This window comes from Camelus ferus, chromosome 10 (assembly GCF_009834535.1).
Source record: "Camelus ferus isolate YT-003-E chromosome 10, BCGSAC_Cfer_1.0, whole genome shotgun sequence".
Taxonomy (NCBI): domain Eukaryota; kingdom Metazoa; phylum Chordata; class Mammalia; order Artiodactyla; family Camelidae; genus Camelus; species Camelus ferus.
Genome location: NC_045705.1, coordinates 59,405,096 through 59,426,777, shown reverse-complemented (window position 1 = coordinate 59,426,777; position 21,682 = coordinate 59,405,096). Strand labels below are relative to the sequence as shown.

General features: G+C 38.3%; 2 protein-coding genes across 3 annotated transcripts in view; one reads left to right on the top strand and one right to left on the bottom strand.

Annotated features, from left to right (window-relative positions):
- The window catches only part of XRRA1 (X-ray radiation resistance associated 1), a 172,317-nt gene that overhangs the window by 91,317 nt on the left and 59,318 nt on the right, over positions 1–21,682 (top strand). The window contains exon 22 of one of the 2 annotated variants that reach the window (XM_032489354.1): positions 15,110–15,130. The exons of the other annotated variant lie outside the window; for it this stretch is intronic. The gene's annotated coding sequence lies outside the window, so the exon portion shown is untranslated. Of the gene's footprint in view, positions 1–15,109; positions 15,131–21,682 lie in introns of those variants that run through there. 2 annotated transcript variants of the gene reach the window in all.
- RNF169 (ring finger protein 169) overlaps positions 94–21,682 on the bottom strand; it is an 82,290-nt gene continuing 60,701 nt past the window's right edge. The window contains exons 5-6 of the mRNA XM_014556690.2: positions 6,589–6,688; positions 94–6,146 (exon numbers count right to left, since the gene is read on the bottom strand). Coding sequence (XP_014412176.2) covers positions 4,965–6,146; positions 6,589–6,688 — 1,282 coding nt within the window. The 3' untranslated portion in view covers positions 94–4,964. The remainder of the gene's footprint in view (positions 6,147–6,588; positions 6,689–21,682) is intronic.

Sequence of the window (21,682 nt, the reverse complement as noted above, 5' to 3'; positions counted from 1 at the left end):
TTGTCCAACTAGTTAAGACACCAGAAAAGGTAGAAAGGGAGCCTGCCCCAAGTTTGAGGTTGCCTCCCACATTTACTGAGACAAGGCATTAAGGAAGCATTTACTCACAAAGCAAAGTATGTATTTTTCTTAGGGAAAAAAATACTGATATTACATAGAACAGTGTGCACATTCAGTCTTGGCACTTTTCCTTCATCCAGTTTAACCAGTCTCTAACTGGTGTCTTCTGTATATATCGTACGTCTCTTTTCTGTATAACAATCTTCTTCAAAAAGCTATTATGGATAACAATCATGTGTAAAGATGCATTTCTGGGTATCTTTGGAGGAAAGTCTATTCAGCAGCCTCTGTTCCTAAAATCCCACCCCCAACTTTTTTTTTTTTTTAAAGGCAGACCTGCTTTCTCATTGAGTCACAAGAATTTATAAGCAGCTCTACTCACTTCTAAAATACAGGCCAAAAGACCAATCTGTAGGTTGATGCGGAAAAGGCTGGCTGAGAAAAATTCAAGTCCCTAAGGAGTTCTTGATTTTCTAAGAAAAATGAAGTGCTGGCTGGGTTTTAATCCTTGGTAGTTAAAATGACAGCTGTTCCAATCAAAATGTATCACTTCCCAAGATTCCACATTCACATTACTCTCTCTATGGGGATTTTCCCTACATGGGTATATATTCAGGGGATATAGGTACATTTTAATTCTACCTGAAAAAAGCAGGAAGAAAAAGCTTTTAAAACAAAAAGACTCCTAAATCCATTTGGGTGTCCCCCTTATTAGCAAATTGTACGTGTGTGTGAGTAAAGGACGATTCATTCAGACTCTGGAATACTGCGGTACAAACATGCCACGAGGCACTGAACCTCAAGTTCCTCACTTCTTAAAAAACAAGAGGGTCGGCAGGGGGGATAGTTTGACTTGGATGATTTTCGTGCCCATTTCAGCCATGTAATATTTTATGATTATGATCCAGCCTTCATTTTTCTTCCCTTCCTCACCTACTGGCCTTCCATCGCAATAAAAAGCCACGCAGGAAAAAAAGGAATCTCAAGTTGCTTCCAGCTCTGGTGAGAGGTCTGATTGAGCAAGAGCTTAGGAGGTTACTAAGCTGAGAAGTGAGCCTCTTCTGACCGTGTCTGTGATCCACAGCCTGCCTCATTTCTTGGGGCTTTATGCTAAAAGCAGCTCTTAAGAGATGCTGTTGTCCTATAATCACTGGAGGAGAAAAGTCATTCTCCTCTGGTAAAATCACTTAAGAAATGGAAAACAGCATTGCAATCAAACTCACAGATACTGATGGTATCTAAGTTGTTCAAGGGTGCTGGACAGTATCTTGAATGGGCCATCCAAGATGACTGTGGCCTTTCATAAAACCATCAACAAACTCTCAAGCCACACATACATTCAAATACATCCCAACAGACACTGAGTTCAGGAGCAAGGACTATCCTTCCCTTCCCTATATCTCCATGACCCAGCACAGGGTTGGCACGAGTTTGAAGCTCAGGAAATGTCTATCAAATGGAACAGGAAGGATGAACAGCACAGACTGCTATCATCAGCTTCACCACTCAAGCACCGTGGCAGCTTTCCATCTTAGTGTGTCAGTTTGTAGTCACATAGAAATTAATTAAGCAGCTTTACTCTCTTAAGGGCATTTTTCTTTAAGAGAAAATCAACAACAACAACAACAACAACAACAAACAGAAGGCATTCATCACCAGTGCTTCCTCCAGGCAAAAATTAAAAAAAAAATAAGTGAAACCACTTAACAAAAGCTTTTCCTGGGACGCCTCAGCCAAAAAGAATTAACCTTTTGAAAAGAGGCAGTTATATGAAAGGGACCGGGGGCTAGGTGCATAATCTCCAGATTTGATACCAACCCAACAGGCCCAGATGACTTCTTCCAGCAAATATAATCAACGGGTCATGACCATGTTCCCAAAGTGTTCCTCACTCAATAAAAAAGGGCTGAGAGCCCCCTACTCAGGCCACCACATTTTTTTGATTTCCCATCAGAATGACCCATCCTCCAACCTCTTATAACTTCCCCTTTAATAAGAAAAAACACAGAATGCATATACACAAGGAACAGAGTTAGAAGGACACAGGAAATTCCTATGGTGAATCAGATTCCAATGATTTGTGACAAACGTTTGTTTTGTGAGACAGTGTATCTCTCATTCTAGCTCACAAACCCTCCCCATCACTGTTTTTTCCTTCCTTGTCTTTTTCTCCAAAGAATTCATGGCTACAACTCCATTTGTGACCAACTTCACAATCAAGCAACAGGAGAGGGAAATTTTCGAGAAAGTGTTCAAGTTTTAGTCATTAAGTATGGGAAGCATCTTAAAGTACAGATAATACCTTAGTGGTTTTCCCCTCCTCCAAGGCCAAGCTGATTAAAGAGTAAGCCTTGTTCCTCCTTAATCTAAACTGCGTCGCCTGTATCTGAAGGACTACTGCTCATCTGGAAGTTTGGAAAAACTGTCAGTACCATTCGAGGCTCCACAGTAGGTAGTCAGTAAGATGGACCCAGCACTTGGAATATTCACTTAACGAGAATTTCCACTCTGCACCTGACACTAAAACTGTTGCTACTGCTAAGCAATTTCTTAAAATGAAAGTATTACTTTGGGGAGATATTTAAAATATATATCTATCTTTTTCTATTAAAAATATTTATCTTTTTTTTTCAAAAACAAAAATCAGTTCCAACTGAAAAGTGTTTTTCAAATTATTGGAGATACAGACAAAGGTGTCAAGTGGAAAAATAAGTGTCTTTGCTACTACCAATTAAACTAGCCTTCCAATAATATTTACTAAGATCGAAAAGAAACTATGAAATGGCAGTAACTGATGTCTTTTCTAAGGGCATTTAGTAAGTCACTCTCCCTGTCCTGTACAGGCCAGTGCCAGCTCTTCCATCTTGTGCACCAATATTCCCTTCAGCAGCCTTTGTCAGGTGTATGTTGCTAGTAGAACCTAGAACTGAAGTGGCATGAACATACAGTAATGAGATTGATGTATGTTTTCTAAACACACATCTGCACATGTGCACGCACACACACACAACACAGCATACGTACATTCAGGTGAGTGACACTTCCCCCAAAGTAGTCACTGAGGAGGGTCCACAAATCTCAATGATGACCAAAATGCTTAAGACATCTCTGGAACTCCTCTTTGGGAACTGTTTATGAGCTGCACAAGAAAACGGCTCTGACTGCTTTATAGCTGCACCTCATTTATGACTCCAAATCCTCTGGATAAGCCACCTTCTCTTTCCAAGTCTTCAGATCGCTTCTGACTAGCTTCAGACTTAAAATTCTCTTTCCTGTAACCCCAGAAATTAAAGATCTGCCCAGAGAAGAAACAAGGCAAATCTCCTGAGAAGAATCAAAAGTAGGTGATACAGTAAATCCCGTGTGACCTTGATAAGTGAGTCATTGTTCTGGATCTTAGCTTCTGCCTTAGTAAGAGGAGGAAGTTGGAACAGATGACCTTTAACGTCCCTTCCAGTTCTGACATTACATATATAGATGTCTCCAGACTTTGAGGACAGTTCCAGAAATGTTTTCACCAATGGCAACATCATTGGAAATACTATCAGTATCCTGCTGAGACCACCTGAGGGGGACAACATACATTGTGATATATCAAGATCCGAAAGGTGTGTTAATATGCCAGTCACGTGACTTTATAGTAACAACTCATACATGCACAGGGAATGCCAGCCCACCTGAGATTCCCTAAAATCCTATCTTAATCCCTACTCTCAATGAGCCCAGGTGGGCAGAAGCACCAAGCACCACCAGAGATGCAAAAGACACATGGTGTCAGCTGCTAAGGAAAATAAACCCCAAAGGTCCATGGGACTGAATTTACAAGCTGCATACAGCTAGATACCTTGTTTCCATAGTATGGAGTTTCAGTATTGTTCTTTGCCTGACTTCTGGGCAAATTATTTTTTGGATTTTAGATCAACATTGCAGATAACCCTTCACCACGTGGAGAGTAATAATGAAGTCCAAGTACAGTTTTATCTCATAGCGTGGAACCCCGAGGAAAACAGAGGCTGTATTCAGTAGGGATGGGATAACTGCACAGTATATGTTTATACTTCCAGTCAGTCTCAATTATCTCCATGTGGATTCTGCACAATCGAGATTCAAAGCCCAGCCAGCTTTCCCTAGGTTCTCCTGGCATGCCCTTGGATTGCAGTCCGTTATGGCAACCTCTTAAGTGTGGAAAATCCATGGGATTTGTTGTTGGGAGACCCAGCATCAGTCTGGGCTACGCCACTTGGTAGCTGAGAGAATCTGAACATCTGCACTGCAATTCCATCATCTGAAAATGGGGCTTACGTGTTTGGTCTACTGAGAAGACCACATTAAACAGTGACTAGGAATGTGGTCTGTCAACTATAGAGCATTAATCAAATATTATATTTTAAACAGAGAATGTACGTTAACTTTGTAGAAGCATAAAAACTGATTTCATTAGGTATATTTACTTGTGGCAACAGTAAGGAGGAAGGAGAACATTACCTTTTCAGATCTGCCAGAGAACCGAGATGGAACTAACTTTTATCTGCAAGGCTGATTTAAAACAACACCTGTTGAAAGAAGCCAGGAGATCTATCAGTTGGAGAAGGTATCCCCTTTTTCCTCTACCATTTCAAACCCTGGCCTCTGTGCTCCTGAATCGTATTCCAAGCTGCCAGATTTGGCCCAGAAGCCTTCGGGGGTGGGTCACTTAGGGGGTGAAGAATGCTTCTGGCCTGGGTCACAGGGAGGCAGAGACACAGTTCCCTTGGATACATACTATGAAGGCCCTCAGAACCTCTCAGAACCATATTGGACAGTGTTTTGCCATTAAAAGAAACCCAAAGTGAGAACACTGAGCTCTTCAGGGTATATGATCAAGCCCAAAGACCTGAAAAATAGGTAACACTGTTCATCAGGTGCTACTTGGCCCCAGCCATGTTGCTGGACCGCAAGAGATACTGATCCACGCTTCCTTTCCGGCGACTCACAGTCCGCCTCTCATTGTCAAACATGCGCTGCAACTGCAGAGCCAGCTGCCGGTCCTCTTCCTCTTGCTGCAATTTCTGCTCCATCTCTCGCAGTACTGGGTCTGTTGGGGCCAGACCCACCTCACCACTGCTTTGCCGCAGTTTCTTAAGAGAGCCATTCTGTTCCAAGTGCTTGGTCTTACAGCGTCTTTTCCGGCCCCGACGCAAGGAAGGAAGTGGCTCCTCACCTAAGTTGTCTGCCAGAACACCATTAGGCAGATCAAAATGATTCACTGTCTTCAGCTGTTTCTTTGTTTTAAGGACCCCTGAAACACTGTTTTTGGGTGGCACTGAATTAACTGCTGAGATTTTCATAGTTGTTGTGATACAGGTTTTATCTAACTTGGCATCTGGGGTTGACCCTGACCCTTCAAACTGCTCTTTCTCCAAAGAAGTCCCACTGGCTCCCACTCTGAGCTCTGAAGAACAACAGGTTTCCAGTGGGATCTCAGTGCTCCTCTTACTGTTGCTGCCCTGTTCTGCTTTTGTCTGGCTAGCAGAGGGGAGATAATCAAGGTCAGTGGGGGTGGGTCCTGTACACTCAGAGAGTCCTTGCCCACTGGACAGTCTTGTATTTAAAGCCAGAAGTGGCTTCTCCTTGTTAGAATGGGTAACTTCAGAGACCAGGAAGTCTTCCCCTGTTTCTGGAGCCAGGGAGGTGAGGGTGGCTTTTGAAAGGGTCTTTTTGATTTGCCTCTCCTGAAAGATCTGTTCCCACTTTTTGAGGATCCGTGGACTAGCCTCGTAAGAAGTCTGCTTCTGCAGGCTTCTATTTAGGTTACGGGGGGTTGACTTGATGATGAGGGGACTCAGCACACGGCCATCAGGGAGTCTCTTGGGGGGAGTACATGGTGAGCAGACGATGGGCTTGAAATGGTTGAGTTCTTCAGAGATGCTGTCATTGCTCTCAGGGCTGATAGAGCGCTCTGGCTTATGCAGGGAAGCCAAGGAAGAGAGGGAGCTGAAGGGTAGGCGCTTTTCAATGGTTAAGTCAGGGGCTGAAAGGCAGCGGTTGTTTTGAGTAGACAAGAGGACACCAATGATGGGGTTGGAGGCTGGGGTTATGGTTGTGACCTGAAAGAGATGAAAAAGATTATACATATATTTTTTTCCTTCATAATTCCTTCATGATGGTAGAGGGATAGGGAGGGAAAGGAGGAAAAGGGGATAAAGGGTGATGTGAGCCTAAGAAATGAGGAAAATCCCTAATTTAGCATGCACATGCCACTTGCAGAAATTCTGACACACTTGAAACAATTAATGAAATTGAAAACCTTTAGGGAAAAAAACTCATCGAGAACTTTTAAAAAAGGGTCTTCTAGTGGCCCTCATCCCACCCATCTGGCTACTAATTCAAACTCTCTTCTTTCACATCTATGTGTAAAATTCTCCAACATAACTAGTATGCCTATGACCCGTTCTGCCTCTTCTCATCTTGCACAGTTTCTTTGGTGGCCGTGTGCCAGAGGTTATGGGACAGGACTAGAGAGCCGCAGAAGCCTGGTCTGAGGTATACCTTGGCTTTGCTGGTTGGTGCTGCTCTGAGTCTGCTCTTTACTCTGTCCTGACCAGTGTCACTGCAGCTCTGACTCCTTTCCGTTTTGGAATGTAGGTTCCTAAAAGAGCATAAATAAAAGACAGTCAAAAGTAGCCCATATGATAGCTAAGGAAAAAGAATTGACAATCTCTTGTGTGCTTTCAAAGCCACATAGCTACAATAGAAAATGAATGAATTTATTAAAATATATTCTAGGAACAAATCCTGTCCAAAGAGAGAGAGCTCGCCAGGAAGGACATTTGGTTTAAGCCTTTGTTTCCAAACTGGACCCTGCTTAAATGATGCAAAACCAGTGGGTATTTTTAACATTTTTTATTGAGTTATAGTCATTTTACAATGTAGTGTAATTGCGTAGAGCACAATTTTTCAGTTATATATGAACATACATATATTCATTGTCACATTTTTTTTTCGCTGTGAGCTACCTCAAGATCTTATATATATTTCCCTGTGCTATAGTATAATCTTGTTTATCTATTCTGCATATGCCTGTCAGTATCTATGAATTTTGAAATCCCAGTCTGTCCCTTCCCACCCCTCACCCCCTTGGCAACCACAAGTTTGTATTCTATATCTATGAGTCTGTTTCTGTTTTGTATTTATGTTCATTTTATTTATTTATTTATTTATTTATTTATTTATTTATTTATATTCCACATATGAGCGATCTCATGGTATTTTTTCTTTCTCTCTCTGGCTTACTACACTTAGAATGACATTCTCCAGGGACATCCATGTTACTGCAATTGGCATTGTCATTTTTATGGCTGAATTGTATTCCATTGTATAAATATACCACATCTCCTTTGTCCAGTCATCTGTTGATGGACATTTAGGCTGTTTCCATGTCTTGGCTATTGTAAATAATGCTGCTATGAACATTGGGGTGCAGGTGTCATCCTGAAGTAGGGTTCCTTCTGGATATATGCCCAGGAGCGGGATTCCTGGGTCATATGGTAAGTCTATTCCTAGTCTTTTGAGGAATCTCCATACTGTTTTCCACAGTGGCTGCACCGAACTGCATTCCCACCAGCAGTGTAGGAGGGTTCCCCTTTCTCCACAGCCTCTCCAGCATTTGTCATATGTGGACTTTTGAATGATGGTCATTCTGACTGGTTCGAGGTGATACCTCACCATAGTTTTGATTTGCATTTCTCTGATAATTAGTGATATTGAGCATTTTTTCATGTGCCTATTAATCATTTGTCTGTCTTCCTTGGAGAATTGCTTGTTTAGGTCTTCTGCCCATTTTTGGATTGGGTTGTTTGTTTTTTTCTTATTAAGTCATATGAGCTGCTTATATATTCTGGAGATCAAGCCTTTGTCGGTTTCATTTGCAAAAACTTTCTCCCATTCCATAGGTTGTCTTTTTGTTTTGTTTATGGTTTCCTTTGCTGTGCAGAAGCTTAAGTTTAATTAGGTCCCATTTGTTTATTCTTGCTTTTATTTCCATTGCTTGGATAGACTGCCCTAGGAGAACATTTTTGAGATGTATGTCAGATAATGTTTTACCTATATTTTCTTCTAGAAGGTTTATTGTATCTTGTCTTATGTTTGAGTCTTTGATCCATTTTTGTGTATGGTGTAAGGGAGTGTTCTAGCTTCACTGCTTTACATGCTGCTGTCCAGTTTTCCCAACACCATTTGCTGAAGAGACTGTCTCTATTCCATTGTATATTCTTGCCTCCTTTGTCAAAGAATAGTTGACCAAAAGTTTGTGGGCTCATTTCTGGGCTAACCAGTGGCTATTTTGCTCATGCTCAGAGAGACACTTCACCTTCCTTAATAAGGTAGATACAGTTTTAAATCACCTTTACAAACAACACATTTTTTTCCTTTTATTAGGCCCAAACTTCTCCTCAATCTAAATCAGCCATGAAACAAATATTTAAGTACTTACAAAATGCATAGCAGTACACTAGATTCCTGTGTAGGGAGTCAAAATTAAATGCAGCCTCCCCCTTAATCAATTAATTTGAGCTTCCAAAGGCCTACCTCCTCATGATTAAAGAGATTTCAAGAACACATGATTTTGTTGTCTGATGCATGCATTAGCTTATAACTTTATACTGCAAACCAAAAACCAACAGATATTTTATCTATGATACAACTTTATTCAGCAAGCATTTATCATACACTTACTATATGCCAGTCACTGATGAGCACTATCTGGGCACTGGAAATACAGAAAAGAATGAGATACAGTCTAGGTCTTCAAGGAATCAGAGTCCAATGAGGCAGACAAAGAATTCAATACCATACAGTGAAATGACACAACAAAAAATTATACCTAAGAGACAGAATGGCAATAAAAGAGTTATTAATTACCTGGGATGGAGTGAGAACAGGGTTGGAAAAACTTCCTGTAGCATATGTACTTTGAAGGATAAATGAGGATTTGCCAGAAGACAAGGTGAACATGTAGCCATGCAGATGTAGAAATTTATTTCCTTAAGTGATTCTATTTCTGTTTAGAATGGAATGATATCTCTCTTCTGAGCAAAAGATGTAAAGTTTTACTATGCCAGATTAGTTCAGAGAAAATTATAAGGGAGGTAGTAAGATACACGCCCAGCGTGCCTCTCCCCTCCTTCATCTCTAGTGAAAGCCTAGCCTACCCACAGTGGCTTCTGTTCCAGCACTTCTGGTCTTCCCTCCCATTCAGACCCCTCTCATCTATGTCTCATGGCCACGTCACCGTGCTGGACGGCTCCAATCTGATGAACTAATCTATGCTATGGTATTAATAGGAGAAAGTGACGGCCAACCTGCATCATATGTCTGTACTTTACCAAAATTGAACACTGAACCAAAAACAAAAAATGTGAGAGTTGTATTATCTGGTGGGAGATATATTTTGGGGCACGTAGAAGACTTCAACATCACCCTATAAAGGCAGCTGCTTAGAAGTCAGCTTGGTTTGTATTTTACTTGAATGTATTGAAATTCACTTGCCTTCCCAGAACTCACACAAACTGTCAGTGGTGTACAAGCCACCCAGAAGTAAACTGGATAGCAGATTAAAATGCTGGGAAGAATAACATTTACTTTGGGTCAAGAAAATGGTTATAGAGCTGAAAGAGAGCATTATTATTTCATTATTGTTTCACATGATTCCACTGGAGAATCAAGTACACACTTAGAGGAAAAGATTTTCTGATCAATATAAAAAAGAACTTTGTGACATTCAATAGTAAGAGCAGTTCACTGATACTTGCTTTGAGAAGTATTGAGCTTCCTGTCATTAGAGGTGTTTGAGTCTGGATTCATACTTTAGGGTCCAGACATTCCAAAATTAAAAACTAGCTTAATATAATTTTTATAAAAAACAGGCTATACATCCATTTTGTCAGCAGTAACAGAGTCAAATTTAAAGACACTTTTGGCTATATGCCCAAGTTATCAGATGTACAAATGACAGCTACCTATTGCTGAGGAGAACCTCTTTACATGGCCTCTAAATTCTGTTTTGGTGAAAGAAAAGGCCCAGAGAGGGAATTCACACTTGCAGCACTCAAGCACACACCGACGGCACCTAAAGTAGTTTGTAATAATCTAAAATCTTTTTGGTAAACTTCAGTATGGCAGAAACTGTCATTGTCTCTTCCATTCATTTGGTCAGCAGACTTTCCTAAGCACCAATTCTGTGCAAAGCACTTAAGACAGGTTGATGAAAAGATAATTCTGACCCATAGATGCATCCAGCCACTGAAGTCTACCACAACATACCACAAAAGAGCTATAATAGCAGTAATTATACAACTAAACTCTCCAAGTGTTTTCTTTTAAGAGTTTCATAGTTTTGTATCTTACATTTAGATATCTGAACCAGTTTGACTTAATTTTTGTATATGATGTCAAGTTGGGGTATAACTTCATTCTTTGGCGTGTAGATACCCAGGATGTCTCAGCACCATATGTGAAGAGACTTCTTTCCTATCCATTGAATGGTCTCAGCACCATTACTAAAAATCAACTGACCATAGATGTATGGCTTTACTTCTGAACTCTTGATTCTATCCCACGGATTGATATATCTATCTTTATTTCAGAACCACACACTTGATTTCTGTAGCTTTGCAGGACCTAAGTTTTGAAATCAGGAAGTGTGAATCCTCCACCTTTGTTCTTTTTCAAGATTGTTTTAGCTACTTGGGATCCTCTGCAATTCTATATGTGAATTTCAGTGTCAGCTTATTCATTTCTGGAAAAAAAAAAAGGAGGGGGACTGGAACTTTAATAGGTATTGCAGTCAATCTATAAAAAACTAATTGGAGAATACTGCCATATTAACAACATTAAGTCTTCTAATCCATGAGCACAGAAAATATTTTCCTTTATTTAGGTCTTCCTTAATTTCTTTCAACCATGTTTTGTAGTTTTCGGTGTACATGATTTGCACTTCTTTGGTTAAATTTATTCATAACTATTCTTTTTTCTTTTTTTTGATGCTACTGTAAATGGAATTGCTTTCCTAATTACATTTTCACATTGTTCACTCCTAGTATATAGAAATGCAACTGATTTTTATGTGGTGATCTTGTTCTGCAACTTTGCTAAATTTGTTAATTAGCTCTAATAGTTTTTTCATGAATTCCTTAGGATCTCCTACAAATAATATATCATTCGTGAGTAGAGACGTGAAAGGAAGAATACCTCTTCGTTTGCAATCTGGATGCTTTTTCTTTTTTTCCCAGTTTTAATGAGATATATTTGACATATAGTATTGTGTAAGTTTAGAGTGCACAGTATGCTGATTTGATACACTTATATATTGTAAAATGATTCCATGGTAGGGTTAGTTAATACCTCCATCACCTCACGTAATTACCATTTATTTTTTGTCGTGAGAAAATTTAAGACCTACTCTCTTAGCAACTTTCAAATATATAATAATACAGAATTGTTAATCACCATGTTGTACATTAGATGCCCAGAACGTACTTCAACTTATAACTGGACGTTTGTACCCTGTAACCAACATCTCTCCCTTTCCCCCACTCTCTGGCAAATGCCATTATACTCTGTTTTTATGAGTTTGGATTTTTAAGATTCCACATATAAGTGATATTCAGTATTTGTCTTTCTCTCTGACTTATTTCACTTAGCATAATGCCCTCAAGGTCCATCCATTGTATCGCAAGTGGCAGGATTTTCTTCCTTCTGTGGCTGAATAATAATAATATATATAATATCACATCGTATTTTATTTATCCATTCATCCATGAATGGACAATGGATGGACACTTAAAGACTGTTTCTGTGCCTTAGCTATTGTGAATAATGTTGCAATGAACGTGAGAGTGGAAGTTATCTCTCTCAGATCCTGATTTCATTTCTTTGGCTATACAGCCAGAAGTGGGATTGCTGGATCATATGGTAGTTCTAGTTTCAGTTTTTTGAGGAATCTCCATACTATTTTCCATAGTGGCTACCAGTTCACACTCCTACCAACAGTGCACAAAGGTTCCCTTTCTCCACATCCTTGCCAACACTTGTTATCTCTCATATTCTCGAGGATAGCCATTCTAACAGGTGCGAGGTGATAACTCATGGTTTTGATTTGCATTTCACTGGTAATTAGTGATGTTAGCAACTTTTCACATACCTGTTGCCCATCTGTACACCTTCTTTGGAAAAATGTTCAGTTCCCGTGCTGATTTTTGACTGGATTGTTGGACTTACTGCTTTTAAATTGTATGAGTTCCTTATATATTTTGGATATCAAATGCATGATTTGCAGATATCTTCTCCTATCCCATAGGTTGCCTTTTCATTTTATTGTTTCTTTTGCTGTGCAGAAGCTTTTTAATTTGATGTACTCCCATTTATTTTTGTTTTTGTTGCTTATGCTTTTAGTGTCATCTCCAAAAAATTATTGCCAGTTGTTACCAATGTTAAGGAGCTTTACCCCAATGTTTTCTTCTAGGAGTTTTAAGCCTTTCAGGTGTTAATGATTAAGTCTTAATTCTATTTCAAATTAATTTTTGTGAGTGATATAAAATAGGAGGCCAATTTCATTCTTTTGCATGTGCTTATCTAGTTTTCCCAACACCATTATTAAAGAGAATCATTTCTTCATTGAGCATTTTGGCTCCCTTGTCTTGTATTAGTCGACTGTATATGCATGGGTTTATTTCTGGGCTCTAGATTCTGTTTCATTGGTCCATGTGTTTATTTTTATGCCAATATCACAGTTTCAATTTTTATAGCTTTGTAGTAAAGTTTGAAGTTACAAAGTGTGATGCTTCCAATTCTGTTCTTCTTTCTCAGGATTGGTTTGGCTATTTAGTGTTCCAAACAAATTTTAGGATTTTTAGGTTTTTGCTATTTCTGTGAAAAAATACCATTGGCATTTTGATAAGAATTGCACTGAGTCTATAGATGGCTCTGGGTAGTATTGATTTTTTAATATTAATTCCTTGATTCATAAACATAGGATATCTTCCCACTTATCTGTGTCTCTTTCAGTTTAATCAAAGGATTTTGTTTTCAGTGTACAGATCTTTCACAACCTTGGTTAAATTTATTCCTATTTTGTTTTGATGCTGTTGGGAATGGGTTATTTTTTTCCCTTCTTTTGCAGATATTTTATTGTGAATGTATAGATATATAACTTATTTTTATACATTAACTTTATATCATGCAACAGTACTGAATTAGTTGATTAGTTCTAATAGTTTTTTGGTGGAGTCTAGGATTTTCTATGTATAAGATGATATCATCTGCAAACAAGGAAAGTTTTACTTCTTTCTTTCCAATCTGGATGCCTTTTATTTATTTTTCTTGCTTGATTGTTCTGGCTAGGACTTCTAGGATTATGCTGAATAGAGTGGTGAGAACAGGCACCCTTGTCTTGTTCCTGATCTGAGAGGAAAATCTCTCAACTTTATACTGTTGAGTATCATGTTAGCTGTGGGCTTGTCATATATGGCCTTTATTAGTATGTGCCTTCTATACTCAATTTGTTTAGAGTTTTTATCATGAAAGGATGTTGTATTTTGTCAAACACTTTTTCTGTGTATATTGAGATGATTTTATAATTTTCATTTTTCACTCTATTAATGTGGTATATCGTATTTACTGATTTGGCTATGTTGGACCATCCTTGCATCCTCAGGATAAATACCACTTGATCATGGTGTATGATCCTTTTAATGTGCTGTTGAATTCAGTTTGCTAATATTTTGTTTGGAATATCTGCATCTATGTTCATCAGAGATAGTGACCTGTGGTTTTCTTGTGTCTTTATCTGGCTTTGGTATCAGGGTAATGCTGAACTTGTAAAATGAGTTTAGGAGTGTTTCCTCTCCTACAATTTTTTGAAAGAGTTTGAAAAGGATTAGCATTAATTCTTCACTAAATGTTTGGTAGAATTCACCAGGGAAACCATCTGGTCCTGGGCTTTTCTTTGTTATGAAGTAGTTTTTTTACTGATTCAATTTCATTACTCTATTGGTCTGTTCAGATTTTCTGTTTCTTCATGATTCAATCTTAGTAGGTTGTATGTTTCTACGAATTTATCCATTTCTTCCAGGTTATCCAATTTGTTGGTGTATAACTGTTCATCGTAGTCTTTTATGATCCTTTTTACTTCCTTGGTATCAGCTGTAATGTTTCCTCTTGCATTTTTGAGTCTTTTGAGTCTTTTTCCTTAGTTAACCTAGCTCAAAGTTTGTCAGTTTTACGTTTTAAAAAAAACCAGTTCTTTGTTTCATTAACCTTTTCTATTGTTACTTGTTACTTCCTTCCTTCTGCCGCCTTGGGCTTAGTTTGCTTTTCTTTCTCTAGTTCCTTGGGAAGTGTAAGATTAGGTTGTTTATTTGAGATCTTGCTTTTTTAATGTGTTTATTGCTATGTACTTCCCTCTTTTTTTTTTTTTTTTTTTAAACTGAAGTATAGTCAGGTACAGTGTGTCAGTTTCTGGTATACAGCATAATGTCCCAGTCATGATATATATATATATATACACACACACACATATTCATTTTCATTAAAGATTATTACAATATATTGAATATAGTTCCCTGTGCTATACAGAAGAAATTTGTTTTTAATCTATTTTTATATATAGTGGTTAACTTTTGCAAATCTCAAACTCCCAAATTTATCCCTTCCCACCCCCTTTCCCTGGTAACCATAAGATTGTTTACTATGTCTGCAAGTCTGTGTCTTTCGTAGGTGAGTTCTTTAGTGTCCTCTTTTTTCTTTTTAGATTCCACATATGAGTGATATCATATGGTATTTTTCTTTGTCTTCCTGGCTTACTTCACTTAGAATGATGATCTCCAGGTCAGTCCATTTTGCTGCAAATGACGTTATTCATTTTTTTAATCACTGAGCAGCATTCCATTGTATAAATATACCACAACTTCTTTATCCAGTCATCTGTCGATGGACTTTTAGGTTGCTCCTATGTCTTGGCTGTTGTATATAGTGCTGCTATGAACACTGGGGTGCATGTTTCTTTTTGAATTAGAGTTCCCTCTGGATATCTGCCCAGGAGTGGGATTGCTGGACCATACGGTAAGTCTGTTTTTAGTTTTTTGAGGAATTTACATACTGTTTTCCATAATGGCTGCACCAAACTACATTCAATTTCCCCTTTGATTTCTTCTTTGACTAATTGGTTGTTCAGGAGGATTAGGTTGGTTTGTTTGTTTTAACAGAGGTACCTGGGATTGAACCCAGGACCTTGTGCTTGCTAAGCACACACTCTTACCACTGACCTATACCCTCTCCCCCAATTCTCCTATATTTATGAATTTTCCAGTTTTACCGCTGTAATTCGTTTCTGGTTTCATCCAATTTAGTCAGAAAAGATACTTAGTATGATTTCAATCTCCTTAAATTTGCTAAGACTTGTTTTGTAACCTGTATGATCTATCTTAGAGAATGTTCCATATGCAGTTGAAAAGAATGTATATTCTACTCTTGTTGGATTGAATGTTCTGTATACGTCTATTTGTCCCATTTGGTCTAAAGTATAGTTCAGTTCCAACATTTCCTTATGTATTACCTGTCTGGATGATTAACCCATTGTGGAAAGCAGGGTGCTGGAGTCCTTTACTATTATTGTATTGTTGTCTATTTCTCCCTTCAGATCTGTTAGTAATTACTTAATATATTTATGTGCTCCAGTGTTGGGTTCATATATGATTATTTTATCTTCTTGAGGAATTGATCCCTTTATCGTTATATAGTGTCCTTCATTGTTGTTACCATTTTGGCTTTAAGTCTTCTCTATATAAGAATAGCTACTCCTATTCTCTTTCCCACTCTGGCTCTCATTTGCATGGAATATCTTTTCTCACCCCTTCACTTTGAGGCTTATATGTGTCTGTAAAGCTGAAATGACTCTCTTGTAGGCAGCAGATAGTTGGGCTTTGTTTTTGTTTTTGTTTTTTTATCCACCTAGCCACTCTGCCTTTTGACTGGAGAATTTATTACATTTTTTACATTTAGAGTCATTGCTAGGTAGGGATTTACTAATGCCATCTTAGTCATTGTTTTCTGGCTGTCTTATTGTTTTCTTGTTCCTTTATCCCTCCCTTGTGAATTGGTGATTTTCTGTAGAGGTATGCTTTCATTCCCTACTTTCTATTTTTTGTGAATCCACTATAGGTTTTTGCTTTGTGGTTATCATGAGGCTTTCATAAAACATCTTATAGATACAACAGTCAATTTCATGTTTAATAACAACTTTGATTGCATACAAAACTTTACCCTTTTAGTCCCCTCCATTTTGCTTTTGATGTCACAAAACATTCTGACACAAAACACTTGATATCTTTTTATATTGTGTATTTATTAACAAACTAGTTTAGCCATAGTTATTTTTAATACTCTTGTCCTTTTAACATTTCTACTAGAGTTAAGTGGTTAACACACCACCATGTTACATTATTAGAGTATTCTTAATATGACCATATACTTACCTTTACCAGTGTGGTGTTGTATATTTTCATGTATCATTTTGTTTCAGCTTGAAAAACTCCTTTCAGCATTTCTTATAAGATAGGTCTAGTGGTGATGAACTCCCTCAGCTTGTTTGTCTGGGAAAGTCTTCATCTCTCCTTCATATCTGAAGGACAACTTTATTGGATAGAGTATTCTTGGTTGCAGGATTTTTCTTTCAGTGCTTTAAATGTATCATCCCACTCCCTTGGCCTGTAATGTTTCTGCTGAGAATTCCACTGATAGTGTTATAGAAGTTCCCTTCAGTTATAAGCCTCTTTTCCCTTGCTGCTTTTAAGATTCTCACTTTGTCTTCAGTATTTGACAGTTCTATTATAATGTGTCTGTTGGGCTGCACTCTGCAGGCCTGCAAGCCCTGTAACTTGCCCAGCCTCAAGACTGAAGAAAAGCCCAGAGTCAGTGACAGAGACATCAATGGTTTAATGGATAGGGGGATCTTATATGTCTGAAGCAAGGTCCTGGAGCAACACCCCACTGTGTGCAGCAGATGGCAGGCAGGACATGGCAACAGACTACAAGAGCAGGGGGAAAGGAAGATTGCCAGTTACAGGGGGAACTGATGTCAAGTTGGCTCATTGGTTACCAGGGAAACCAGCAGAAGAGCATGTCCCTCACTGCCCCTTTGATAAACTATCATGGTGGAAATGTTCTAATCTAAAGATTAGAACAATCACTGCCGGGGGTGAGGGGTGCAGGCAAAGGGCAAATATGTAGGCATTTACTGATTATATTATATGATTAAGAGGGAAGGGAAGTCATGTGAGTAGGATGCAGGTGACGCAGGGACTGGTCAAGCAGAGGATGTACAAAGAGCAAGGGAACAGCCATGTTGGGTGGCCTGATCATAGAGTGTTTTGGAGAAGATCTCAAAGTTGAGTTTGATGACCTATGAGCTTCACAAACTTAGATATCCAAACCTCTTCCCAGATTTGGGGAGTTCTCAGCTCTTATTACTTTAAATAAGCTTTTTGCCCCCATCTCTCTCTCCCTCTTTTCCTTCTGGAACTCCAATAATTCACACACTGTTCTTTTACTGGTATCCCATAGATCATGTAAGCTTTCTACATTCTTTTTCAGTCTCCTTTCTTCTGCTTGATCCATTCTGTAGTGGTGCTCTCAACTGCATTTTTCTTTTGATTCACTGTATTCTTCTACTCCAGAATTTGTTTGATTATTTCTTTTATGATCTGTCTCTTTGTTAAACTTTTTTTTCCCACGTACCGTTTTCCTAATTCCATTGATTTGTCTATGTTTTCTTATAGCTCACTGAGCTTCCTTAAAACAGCTATTTTTAAGTCTTTATTGGATAAGTCACAGACCTCCATGTCTTTGAGATCCACTTCTGGAAGATTGTGATCCCTTGATGCCATCATGTTTCCTTGATTTTTTACATTCTCTGAAGTTTTGCATTGCTGTTCTTGTATCTGAAGTAGCAAATCTTTCTTAACCAATCTTTACTAACTGCCTTCAGGAGATAAATACCTTCCATTAGCCCTGGTAGTTTCTCAGGGTTTCTCAGGGTTTCTCAGACATTCTACACCAGTTCCTCACCTCTTGCTCCCTCTTGTGGCACAACTCCTAAGCTTGTATGCCTTCTCTTGATCCTGCAACACACCAGGCCAAGGGCTGACAGCCTCCCTTTTAACTTTCCTAAGGGTGGCACTAAAGCTCTAGTTTGTGGTCTCTCCCTTGCCCACAGATTCTGGCTAGCTTTCTACACATGCTTAACTGACCATCTGCCAAACCCTGCTGTCACTGGAAGCATGCACAGAGAGCCAGCCACAGGGTATCAGCATGTGTGAGGAAGGTATGTGGAGTGACGGGAGTGCCCATGGGCCAGCTGGGAGGATCCATGAGTAAGGTGTGACCAGTGGCTTGTGGGCGGGCTTCTTGATAGAGTCTATAATGTACCTAGTAAGATCTCATCTCTTTAATGCCCTCTGAGAGTCCTATCTGCTACTCTCCCAGCCTCTTCCTTCCCCTTAGTCATGTAGCTAATGAGTCAGTACTCTGGTTGAGGTAGGAGAGAAATGGGCTTCTTTGGCAGTGTCTTGCACAGCTGGAGGAGCCAGGTGTTCACCACACACTCTTACTTTCCCCCACAAGAACAATCATGGGCCAGGAAAATTTCTTTTGGCCCTGAGCTGTGCCACCTTGGAGGATGGGTGATAGGTTAAGCCAAAGTATTCCTCCTACCCTCTCTAATGCATGAAGACTTCTTGTTGTTTTGCTTCATAAAGGATGCTGGTCTGTAGTTTTCTTGTGATGTCTGCATCTGGCTGTGATATCAGGGTAATACTGGCCTCAAGGGATGAATAAGTTGGGAAGTGTTCAATCTTCTAAACTTTGAGTCATCTTGATTTCTTCTTTAAATTTTTGGTAGAAGCACAAGTGAAGCCATCCGGTCCTGGGCTTTTCTTTGTCAGATGTTTTTTGATTACTGGTTCAACCTTTTCACTTCTTACAGGTCTATTCAGATTTTCTGTTTCTTCTTGAGTCAGTTAGTTAGTTTTTGTTTATTTCTAGGAATACATCTATTTCATCCATGTTATCTAATCTGTTGGCATAAAAGTGTTCATAGTATTCTTTTATAATCCTTTGTATTTCTATAAGGTAAGTAGTAATGTCCCCACTTTCTTTCCTGATTTTAGTAATTTGAGTGTTCTCCCTCTTCTTTTAGTCAGTCTGGCTAAAGATTTGTAATTTTGTTGATCTTTTCAAGATTCTCTCCACTGTTTTTCTGTTCTCTATTTCATTTGTCATCAGTATAATCTTTATTATTTCCTTCCTTCTGCTTGATGTAAGTTTAGTTTAGTCTTCCTTTTCTGGATCCTTAAAGTAAAAGATTGAATTATTTGGGATTTTTCTTTTTTAGTGTAGGCTTTTACAGCCACCAATTTCCCTCTAACCACTGCTTTTACTGCATCCAATAAGTTTTGGTATGTGGGTTTTCATTTTCACGTTCTTCTCAAAGAACTTTTCATTTCTTTTATGGTTTCTTTGTTGACTCTTTTTTTTTTTTTTTAAAGAATGTGTTGTTTAATTTCTGTGTGTTTGTGAATTTTCCAGTTTCCCTCTGTTACTGATTTCTAGCTTCAGTCCACTGTGGTCCAAAAAAAAAAAGATGTATTACTCCAATATATTTAAATTTATTTAGAGTTGTTTTAGGGTCTATCACATGGTCTATTCTGAAGAATGGACTATGTGCAAGAATATGTGTTCTGCTGTTGTTGAATAGAGTGCTCTATATATGGTAGGTCTAGTTGGTACAGAGTATTGTTCAAGTCTTCTATATCCTTTGTTTTCCTTTCACCTGTATATTCTACCTATCATTGAAAGTGAGTGTTAGTGTCTTCAACTATTAATTTTAAAATGTCTACTACTACTTTCAATTCTACAGTTTTTGCTTCATATTTTATGGGTCCATTCTTAGTTGTACATGTGTTAGTAGTTGTTATATCTTCTTAGTGGACTGGCCTTTTTATCATTATAAAATAATCCTCTTTGTATCCTGTAATAATTTTTGTTGTAAAGTCTACATTGTCTGATATTATAATAGCTACTCAAGTTCTTTCAGTCACTGCATCTTTCACTTTCAACCTATTTCTGTCTCTGGATTGAAAGTGAGTCTCAGCAAATACTTGGCCATTCTGCCATCTCTGCCTTTTAACTGGAGAGTTTAGTTCATTTACATTGAATGTAATTACTGATAAGGAAGAACTGCATTTTTCTATTTCTGTTCTATGTGTCTTATACCTTTTTTGTTGCACAATACCTCCATTAATGCCTTCATTTGTGTTAAATATCTCCTAGTGTACCATTTTGACTTCCTTCTTATTTCTTTATATGTTTTAGTTACTTTCTTAGTTTACAATTACTCTTCAAGGGGAGGAGTATAGCTCAGTGGTAGAGCTCATGCTTAGCATACATAAGATCCTGGGTTCAATCCCCAGTACCTCCACTAAAATAAGTAAATAAATAAACCTAATTACCTCCAAAATAAACAAAATACAATACAACAATCTATTTCAAATTAATACCAACTCAATTTCAATACCACACATAAACTTTGTTCCAATATAATTCTACCCCCCTTTATGTTACTGTCACATGAAGAACCACAAAAATCACAAATGTGGAAATACCATGTAAACCATAAACATAATATACAGATATTACTGTAGCATTTGGTTAGATTAAGAGGCTTCAAAATGCTGGCTGAGAATAGTCAAGAACAGTGAACTTGATAATGTTAAGATTTAAGAGTTCAAATAATCTTTTGCTAAAAAAAAGGGCAAGTAACTACTCCTCCTACCTTTGTACACACCTATTTCTGAATTCCCAAACCCTAACACAGTGCCTGACACAGGGATATATTCGATGAATTTCTTCTAAATTAATAAAAATACAGAAATGCCTATCTCCCCTTTAAGGAAAGAAAACTTAAACATTCATTAGGAATTTACTATCTGTCAGGCATTGTGTAAGTGTTTTAAATATATTGTATTTCATTTAATCCATATAGACACACTGTAAGTAGAGCATCCTCAATTTACAAAGGGAAGTGATTTTTCCAGGTCACACAGCTGAGCCAAGGTTTAAACCTGTATCTCCAAGATTCTAAGATCTGTGCTCTTTCTACCACAGCATACTGATCTTACATTCTACTTTGCCAAAGAACAGACCCAGCATGTCCAGGGAAGTTCTCTATTCAAAACACATACTGAAGTCATAAACAAGAGAAAGCAGCATTGTCTGAAAGGCAACTAGCTTCAGACTTCCACTGCCAAGAGACCAGATGGTTTCTGGGATATCTAGTTAAGCTAAAAATACCCACAACCACAATGAATCTGTCTTACAAACAAAGAAAAGGAGGAGCAGCCAGTATAAACATGCAGCTGGAAAGCTAGAAGATTTAATGCTTATAAAACACTGTGTAAAGAGATTTCAAATGTTAATACATGATATAAAACATTAGACAGCTCATGTTCTTAACTGCTCACTCATCACTCTCTCTGCCTCTTACATACCCATAGCACATTAGTTTCTTAATCAGACTCAGGTCTTGCAGAGC